Source organism: Triticum aestivum, unplaced genomic scaffold (genome assembly GCF_018294505.1).
Source record: "Triticum aestivum cultivar Chinese Spring unplaced genomic scaffold, IWGSC CS RefSeq v2.1 scaffold37937, whole genome shotgun sequence".
NCBI classification, from domain to species: domain Eukaryota; kingdom Viridiplantae; phylum Streptophyta; class Magnoliopsida; order Poales; family Poaceae; genus Triticum; species Triticum aestivum.
Window position 1 is genome coordinate 10182 of NW_025225429.1, and position 9992 is coordinate 20173.

Below are 9992 nucleotides of genomic sequence, written 5' to 3' on the forward strand. Positions count from 1 at the left end.
CAGTGCGCACCCATAACACGCACCGGTCGCGCCCGGCTCGCCGCCGTGTCTTATTGCCCTGCACCGCCGCGGCCTCCATGCCGCCACGCCGCGCCACCGCAGCCTCTGCGCCACCACGCAGGTCCGCCGCGGCCGTCGCGGCTCCGTGCCACGCGCCTCCACGGTTGTCGCGCCGAGCCGCCGCGACCTCTGCGCCACCATGCAGGTCCTCCGCGACCTCCTCATCTCCGCGACCACCGTGCTCTTCGTGCACGACATCACACCGCACAGCCGCAGACTCGCCGCGTATCGCCGTTGCCACGTGCTCGCCGCGTGCCGCAGCCGATGCCTCCATGTCAGCCGCGCACGCCCCGTCCAACGCGGACGCCACCGCGCGCCACACCCGTCCCTCGAACCTTGTGGCTCTGATACCAATTGTTGGCGCCGCCGCTTCTCGCAGCGCCGCTCTTCTTCTTGCTCACAAAACTCTCACTTGTAGTTTCTCTCAAGAACACACACGCGCCAAGCAAGACACCAGCACCAGCTTTGCTAAGAGCTCTCCTCCTTGGTCACACAAACACTACATTTTTGCCCAGCCCTCTCGGCTCAACTCCGTCGATTAGTACAAGGGGTTTTATACCAATTATAGCACAGGCGCACGCACACCACTAGCATCGACCCACTAACCAACTAGAGGCTAACTACATGCAACTAATTCCTACATGCACGTCCAGCCCTTATCCACTCAACGGATCACAACTAACTAGATGCCCCACGTCCGCCGGTCGTGTGGTTCTCCGCAACTCGCTCCATGAGTGGCGGCCAATGGTTTCGGCCGCCGCTCGCTTCACGAGTGGGAGTCGTGACTGTTGTTCGAAGCCAACATCCCGGCGCCGTCGGACATGCGCGCCGGGCTGACGGGGTGGAGGCTCAGCAACGGGGGGTGCCCATTCCGCCGTTGCCCGACGTCGAGGCGCGTCCCGCCTACTTCACCGCCGAGATCGACCGTGTGTGTGCCTCCCTCACCTAAGAGAAGCTCACCCTTCCTCAGTACACCGCCGACAACCATGCGGTGTGAGTAGCGTACTTCGAGCGCCGACAGGAGAGGAGGCTGGCGTCCACCAATGGGGCACCGGTGGTGGGCGGTGTGAAGAACAGTGAGGGGCACCGCGTGTGGTGGGGCGCCCCCAGCCGCACGCTTGACGGCGTGCTGGAGTACCTCAAGGGCGGCAACGACCCGCCACTGGCATACCCTCCACCGGCGGCCGCCCCGGCCCACCACCGACGCGCCGGGCAATGGATGCTCAGGAGCTTTGGTTCCTCCTCGTCTTCCTCCTCGCACTCCTCCTCACGCTCTTCTTCCCACTCCTCCAGCTCTCCGGCGTTGCTCGGCGTCAAGGCCGAGCCAGCAACAGAGACGCCGCTCGGTCGGCGCACTCGCAGCGCCGACATCATCATAAACAATGGCGGCCGGCGCGCCTCCTCGTCGGCTCCTCCGAGCTTCGTTAAGCCAAAGACGGAGCTGGGGCTTCCCGCCGTGAAGACGGAGCACGGGGACGTGGAGGTCGACGACGAGGCGGCCCTGAAATGGGCGCGCAAGAACTACCTCAGGATTGAGATGGAGCGCCAGCGTGCCGCCCTGCAGCGCTTCGAGCAGCGCCGCCGGGGCCGCGATGAAGGAGGCATCGTCGTCCTTGACGACAACGACGATGATGACGCGCCGCCACCGCCACCGGTCCGCCATGGCGACGCCGGCCAGGGGTCCAGCAGGGGCGTCCGCATCAAGGAGGAGAAGACCAACGACGACGATGGAGGCGAGGATGGCGGTGATGACGGTGACCACGCCGCGTTCAGCGACTTCTTCGCCCCTTAGTTTATAGTTTAGGCCTTTGTTTAGATAAATTTGCTATGTAAACCGCGAACATGTCTAATATATGCCAAGTTTGCCGAATTTAAGTCGAGTTTAATTGAAACTTTGCCGATTTTTTTATACAGCGCCTGGGGGCGGCCCTGGGGTCGGTGACTGGGAACCAACTCGCCCCCAGACCATTTTTTTGCGCCGGCTCGCCCCCAGGCGGTGATTTTACACGCCCCCTCGAGGGCCAACGGCTGGAGATGCTCTAAGAGGGCGACCTCACCATCTTGTATCGTTCGACCGTGTACTTCTGTGGTTGGTGCTTTATATATAAAGCGGGCGAAAGCCTGTTTCAACGAACAAGCTGGATGGGTTTTAATCATGGTTTTTGAGGACGGCGGAGGGGCTGGGGGCATGGAACTGGAGGCGTGCCTCACTCCTCATGTTCTTGCCAGGCTCGTCGCCGACCAAGAGCTCATGAACCAGTCGGTCTAGGAGGGCAGAGATGGTCATGATGGCGGCAGAAGTGTGTCTCCTCATGCCCTCACCTGTTCCGGTGCTTTATTTTCTTCCTTCAAATGTTGTGTCTGTGATGTAGTAATAATCCTGCCCAGTGTTAGGTTGCAATTTTTTTTCCTTTGATTGCATTTTTTTCCGCCGCCACCGACTTCCGCCATCCCGTCCCCCTCTTCATCGGTGCCGGTATCTTTCCTCTTCCACCACTCCCTTTCGTGAACCGTTTCCACGGAAATTAGGGTGGGCAGCATCATTAATATCTGTGCATTTTGATTTAGCGTCAAGAAAATTAGCCTCCTATACATATTTAGCTATCTTGACTTGAAAGATTCTATTGATAGGGTACAGGCCACCTGTTTAATGTTGGTTTATATAAAAAAAATCCAACTTGCCCCAACAATAACTGGCTAACCTAACGCACGAAGGCGCTTGCTTAAAATCATTTAGCAATTTCAGAGACAAAATACTACTGTTGCAGTTTGCAACAACTTCGTATTTATCTGGACCAAATGATGTGCAGAGGTGGCTGCAGAAACATCAATGCTACTGTATCATACCAAGTCTTGGTACCCTTATCTGAATTTTTCCTTTGTTATTATCTTCTGTTGTGTATGATACCAAGTTGATTAAGAGTGAAATCGTATGTTAAATATTTATTTTTTTATTATTTTTTGACAAACTTTATTAGTTAGATGACGGCAAAGCAAATGATGGCCCCACAACAATACGTGTCAAATTTAGTCCATTGGCCCACTCATTTCCCCCACCCAGGTACTTGTCTGTAGCTACATACCTAGATGATTATTAAGCCTTCACTATGTTATTGATGTGGCGGCTAACAAGCTAGCAACAACTTTCTCTTATTAACATGAACCAACCCCCCGCAGAAAAAACATGAACCAACCGATGTATAGAGGTGACCGCAAGAAATGGCTAGACTACATGCATCATACTGCCAAGTCTTGGTACCCTTGTCTTAATTTATCTTTTGTTATCATCTTCTGTTGTGTATGATGCCAACTTCATTAAGAGTGAAACCATATGTTAAATAATTATTTTTATTAGTTTTCTTTAGACAAATTTTAGTAGTTAGGTGATGGCAAATCAAATAATGGCCGGCAGCAATACGGGCCAAATTTAGTCCATTAGCCCCCCACCCCCCACCTAGGTATGTAGCTACAGACAGTTCCCTCAAAATAAGATAGATGGATATAAAGCCTTCACTATGTTATTGATGTGGCGGCTAACAAGTTAGTAACAACTTTCTCTTATTAACATGAACCAACCCCCCGCAGAAAAAACATGAACCAACAGATGTATAGAAGTGACTGCAAGAAATAGGTAGACTACATGCATCATACTGCCAAGTCTGGGTACCCTTGTCTTAATTTATCTTTTGTTATCATCTTCTGTTGTGTATGATGCCAACTTGATTAAGAGTGAAGCCATATGTTAAATAATTATTTTTATTAGTTTTCTTTAGACAAATTTTAGTAGTTAGGTGACGGCAAATCAAATGATGGCCGACAGCAATACGGGCCAAATTTAGTCCATTAGCCCACTAATCGCCCCCCCCCCCCACACACACACACCTAGGTAGGTAGCTACAAACAGTTCCTTCAAAATAAGATAGATGGATATAAAGCCTTCACTATGTTATTGTTGTGGCGGCTAACAAGCTAGTAACAACTTTCTCTTATTAACATGAACCAACGAATGTGTAGAGGAGACTGCAAGAAATAGCTAGACTACATGTATTATACTACCAAGTCATGGTACCATTGTCTTAATTTAACTTTTGTTATGTTTATTATATATCATGCGCATCTGGTTAGAGTGAAACCATAGGTTTAAATAAATAATGTCATTAGGTGATGGCATCATGTGGAGTAGGTACACATGCATGCATTGAGCAGCAAACCAAATGAGGACGTGTGGAGTGTATGCACCATCACTGGAGCATCCCAATTCTTTTTTCTTCCATAGCAGTCGCAGCTTCTTCTCCCCTTTGGACAATGGTGGGAGGCCGGATAATTTGACAGAGTATGTCATTGCGAGTCAGGGGTGGACCTACGTACAACCTTAATAAAAGAATGGGCGGTTGGGCAGTGTTTCCATTAACTTAAAACTAACCTGCAATACAACTAAATCACAATCAACAATTAAAGTAGATATACCTTGTTTTGTGCGGTTCAACAACCTAAGAGCAGCTAGCGATTCCATGTCCTACTCCCTGTCGTACTCTACATATGTAAAATTTAAGTGTTCTTATGATAAATGTGGCATGTGTGCACGTTATATTTCATATGTGGTACTTATTTTTCATGTGCAAACCTATAGACCTGCTTTACTTAACAATCAACAGCGACCGCTGCTAGTATTAGTAGTACTTACCAATGTACAGAGAACTTGTCTATATATATGAAGCTATAGCCATGTCCACTAAAGGGTATATCTAAGTGCGTAGTAGCATATCCCACACCACTGATGGAAATATCAATTCTGCTCTCTCAAGAGCTGCTCATCTCCACAGCACTCGTGGTACTTGTTCCCCTATACTACTTGTGCTTGAGGGCTAGTTGTAGACCAAACAACCAACCAGTGCTGCCCACAAATTGGCCAATACTCCACATGTTCCCTTCCTTCGTGTCCAACCTCCACAACTTGCATGACTATTTCACCCTAGTCTTTGCTGGATCCGGCCACAGCTTCAGGGCGCATGGCCCACCTGTCAGCGGCATGAGGTTCTTTATCACATGTGACCCTGCCAACGTCCGACACATCTTCACAACCAATTACGCCAACTTTCCCAAGGGTACGAGGTTTGCCGATATATTCAACATCCTGGATGGAAGCCTATTCACCATTGATGGCGAGCCATGGCGTCGGCGGCGCGCCAAAGTCAAGGGCTTGCTTGCTAGCCCACGACTAGTTGCCAGTATGGTGGCTTGCTGCTGCCGGAAGGTGGAGAATGACCTCCTCCCGTTGTTTACCCACATGTCAAACACAAACACTCCATTCGACATGCAACATATGATGTCCAGGTTTATGTTTGACCTGGCTGCTACGCCTCTCTTCGGTGTTGATCCTGGCCTCCTATCATCGGAAATGCCACCCATGGATGTCGCGGTTGCCTTGGACACAGTCATGGAGGTGGGATGCTTTCGGCACATGATGCCATCTTCTTGCTGGAAACTGATGAGGTGGTTAAACATCGGTCCTGAGAAAAAGCTCAATGTGGCGCACACACTGCTACGAAGGTTCATCAAGGAGATGATGGAAAGGAGGAAGATCAAGACGTGGCAAGTTAATAATGATGAGGAAGAACAAGGTGTGGATATTGTATCTTTCTTCCTCGATGACCCATACTACGCTAATGATGACTTGTTTTGTGCTATCACCATTGGCTACATGCTCGCTGCGAGGGACACAGTTGGAATAGCCCTGACATGGATCTTCTACAACCTCGCCCAGAACCCTAACATCGTTTCAATCATCCGCAACAAACTCTCACCGATTGCATCACACAAAGTAGTAGCTGGTGTTGGCACTATGGTGATATTTGAGCCGGATGAGACCAGATCTTTATCCTATCTTAGGGCTGCCTTGTATGAGACTCTCAGGTTGTACCCGCCGGCGCCTACTGAGCTCAAGACGGTGGTCGCTGATGATACAATGCCGAGTGGCCATGAGGTGCATGCCGGCGACGCCATCTTTATTTCTCTCCATTCCATGGGGAGAATGGAGGGCATACGGGGTAAGGATTGCCTTGACTATAACCCAGACAGGTGGCTCTCGAAGGATGGCAATGGTCTAAGGTATGTACCATCTCACAAGTTCCTGGCCTTTAACTCGGGGCCAAGGATGTGCCTCGGTAAGGAAATCGCGGTTATGCAGATGATGACTGTCGTGGCCTCAACGCTATGGAACTTCGATGTGCATCTGGTGAAAGGGCAAAGCATCGAGCCCAAGGCATCTTGTATACTAGAGATGAAAAACGGGCTTATGGTTAAGCTGAAGAAGCGAGAAGTGTAATATTAAACTCTTTCTTTTTGTATGTAAACGTACTTACCAACCATCGGGACAGTTTTACACTGCCCACAATCACATTATTATCGCATAATAAAGGCATCCATGCATCAACCTTTATCTTTCTTTTAGAGAAAAACAACCAACATGCTGCCATTTATTACTTTGTTGTATGCGACATGATATATGAAGGCATCGAGACATGGTTTTTTCCTCCAACCATCTCCTTATTAAGTACTTCCTCCGTCCCAAAATAAGTGTTTCAAGCTTAGTACAATTTTGTAATAAAGTTAGTACAAAGTTCAGACACTTATGTTGGGACGGAGGGATTACCAATTAACAACCATGTTGGTGCTTAATTACAGTATTTGATAAGTAAAGGGGAGCATATTTTCCCCGCTAGGTTAATAGTTACACTATTGGATAAAAATAAAATGAAGTGTACAATTTGTCGCGAACTGATGCATCCTACCGTAGTAATAAACTATATTACCTCGTCAAGGATAAAAACATTAATGGTGGTTGTGCCGAACTATGGTTATAACTATATATTTAGGCTTTCTGAACATTCATAATATACCCACATGGACTTACATTAAGATCAAATTGCATAATGACTATATATTTAGGATTTCTTCGAAGTCAAACTTTGTAAAGTTAGACCATCTTAGGGAAAAAATATCAACATTCACAATAAGGAATCAATATAATTAGATGCGCCATGAATTTAGTTTCATATTAAATAACTTTAGTATTGTAGATGTTAATATTTTTCATATAAATATGGTCAAACTTTATGAAGTTTGGGCTCAGACAAATCTTATATTTGGAGTAAAAAGGACCAGAGGGAGTACCATTTGTTCAATACAGCAGCCCGCCGGTGTGCACTTTTAGCGTATTAGAGAAAGAAGGTATTGATGTAGTTATGAAAAATGGTTTGTCCTTTTTTGAATGCGGTTAACAATATTAGTGAATTTGGTCAACTTTTTTTTGCAATTTTGTAAACACATTTTTTTTAATTTGACGAACAATATTTAATTACTTGAATTATATTTTTCCACACCGTGAAAAAATTTGAGTTTGGTGATATATGATAAATAAAATTTATATTTTAGTTGAGCTTTTATTTCAATGTTGTGAACATCCTTGTATTTTGGTGAACTATTTTTGACTTTGTGAACTTTTCTTGAATTTTCATGAATAATATTTGAATTATAGTGAATCTTTGTAATGGATTTTTGTGTTTTTAATGATTTTGGTGAACTTTTTTTAATGTTGTGAACATAAATTGAATTTTCTGAACAATTTTTTCAATTGTATGAAATATATTTGAATTTTTATGGACAATATTTGAGTTCTGGTGAACTTTTAGAAAACATAATTAACTTCTTTGGATGTTGTGAACAAAATTAAGTTTTCTAAACATTTATTGGATTGTGTGAACTATAGTAGACCTTGCATGAACAATTTCAAATGTCATGAATTGTTTTGGAATATCATGATCAATATTTCAATTTGGTGAAATATTTTGAATATCGTGAACTTTAGTATGAATTTTGCTGAAATATATTTTTTAATTTGGTGATCTTTGTTTGAATTTGAAGAACAATATTTGAGTTTTTTGTGATTTTTTTGAATTTGGTGAGCAATATTTGAGTAACACTAACAATTAAGTCTTCCTTTACGAATTTAAATGAAGTTTTTTTTACACAAATCCATTGTTTAATTTCTTAAGAATTTTCATATTTTTTCTTGTTAAGGATGATTTATGGGCGCTACGGCAAATTTTCATATATGAGAGCGCAAATTATAACACCAACCAAACTCAATTATCCATAGTGAAGTCATTCTTACAAAAAATGTTAGTTGTGTCCGGCTATCGAACGGCTAATCTTGAAAAATGTTAGTTATGTCCGGCTAGCGAGAAAAAGGTGTACGAGTCTCACTATGGTGCACTTATTATGGCATCCAGAGGTCATAGGTAATGAACGCATTGACATCAATGCCGAGCCAGTTGCTAGATATTGTCCAAGGCGTAAAACCTTGCTATCGATTGGCTAATCTAGAAGAACACTCCTGCCTATCATTTTTTTCCAATTATAACAGAAAAGAATTGAAACCATCCATTTCTGCCTAAGTGTGGGCTGACGGCCATGATTTCTCGATCTCACTGTCATCATTATCATCATCGAGTCCACAGGGCATGTCCCTTGGTGCAGGTCATGGATGCATCGTGTGCGTATAACGATGAGATGATTTCAGCGACGATGTTCGGGCACAGGGTCGACACTTTTTAAATGTTGTGTATTTATTTTGCTCCTGTTGTTCTACTAATCCATATCCTCTCATGTGATAGTTATCTCCTATGTCCCACCACATAAGAGTGGAATCAACATAATATTCACATGCTAATGATCTTGCTTACTTGAGTGATGAAGAAGAATATACGATGGAGTATGATTGTTGAGCCCAGCGGTCAGCATGGACAATATGTTTGTATTCCATCGATCATGTGGTGATGGTTTGTAGGACGGAATAATAATTTATTCAGACAAAAATGTCTAAATTAATCATGTGTGAATATTACTATTAGTGTACTTAATTAATCGGACAAATGTATCTTTTTGTTGCATACCGCTTTCTCGAACAATATTGTTTGAGATATGCGACTGTTCAGAATTCTTACCAGTGATTCCAATCTCCTGGATCAAAAGTCCATGTTCTGTCACGATAGAAAATATAATGTTGCTAGAGTCTATGCACTCAAAATGATGCCGTAGAATTTATAATTATGGGAAAGGGTGATCTCCATAGCTTAGATCAAGTGGTATTTTTTGACAAAGTAACATGTCTTGACAAGCTGAAAATCATGAATCGCCCACCTCAGGCGTTTTTTTTTAAATAGAGAGTTGTATTAATTAAGTAGAGAAAACATAGTTCGTACAATCGTGCAAGGCCTCGCTCAACATGCAGGTTGGCACTGTGCCTTGCATAACCCCACCACGCAACTCTCTACGCCCCAACTGGGCAAGACTATGATCAAATGTATCGTCCCTTCTATCTACTTTGCAAACTCTAACTTCTCTGTTCCCTTTCATGTCTTGAAACTCCTTTGCAATTGTTCCAACCACCGATCTATCATGACTATGGACATGATTTTAAGGTCCCTTTGTTTCGGTACAAATGGTCAATCTGCCAGGAGGCGGGGTACAGGTAGACCCATAGTACGGAATGACAGCAGTGGATTTGGACAATCTTGGGTACCCAGACGAAGCATTCGTCCTAGCCAATGATGTGGCGAAGGTTTTCTATGTGAAGGACATGTCTACCAAACCGAGAAAAAGAAAAGATAAGGAAGCGAATACATCATACGATGAGCCAAAGCGCCACATAGTTCTTTCAGGGAAAAGTGACATCTGGGAGTGGAGGGCAAGACAGACATGTCTGAACATTATGAAAAATTTCATGAAATTCCTCCCTTCAAAGTCAAGGCTAACCCAAGCACCTATTAAACGATGAAGATTATTCATGGTTACGGCACAATAAGCAAGGGACACACGCGAAGAAAGAGTGAATACTTTCTCTCCAGAACTATTCTGATGATGACTCTGAT

The 9992-nt window shown here is 44.7% G+C and overlaps 1 protein-coding gene across 1 annotated transcript; it reads left to right on the forward strand.

The window, feature by feature from the left end:
- The first annotated feature begins 199 nt into the window (after positions 1-199).
- LOC123172189 (noroxomaritidine synthase 2-like) lies at positions 200-6385 on the forward strand. Its single transcript, XM_044589191.1, has 3 exons — positions 200-334; positions 1082-1661; positions 4821-6385. The coding sequence occupies exons 1-3, from the start codon at positions 200-202 to the stop codon at positions 6383-6385; spliced, it is 2280 nt and encodes a 759-aa protein (XP_044445126.1).
- Positions 6386-9992: the final 3607 nt, after the last annotated feature.

Coding starts and splice junctions, on each gene's coding strand:
- LOC123172189 (XM_044589191.1), top strand. CDS start 200: ATGCAGGTCCTCCGCGACCTCCTCATCTCCGCGACCACCGTGCTCTTC. Junction 335..1,081: donor GCCGCAGCCGATGCCTCCAT/GTCAGCCGCGCA, acceptor GAGCGCCGACAG/GAGAGGAGGCTGGCGTCCAC. Junction 1,662..4,820: donor CCGGGGCCGCGATGAAGGAG/GCATCGTCGTCC, acceptor AGTGCGTAGTAG/CATATCCCACACCACTGATG.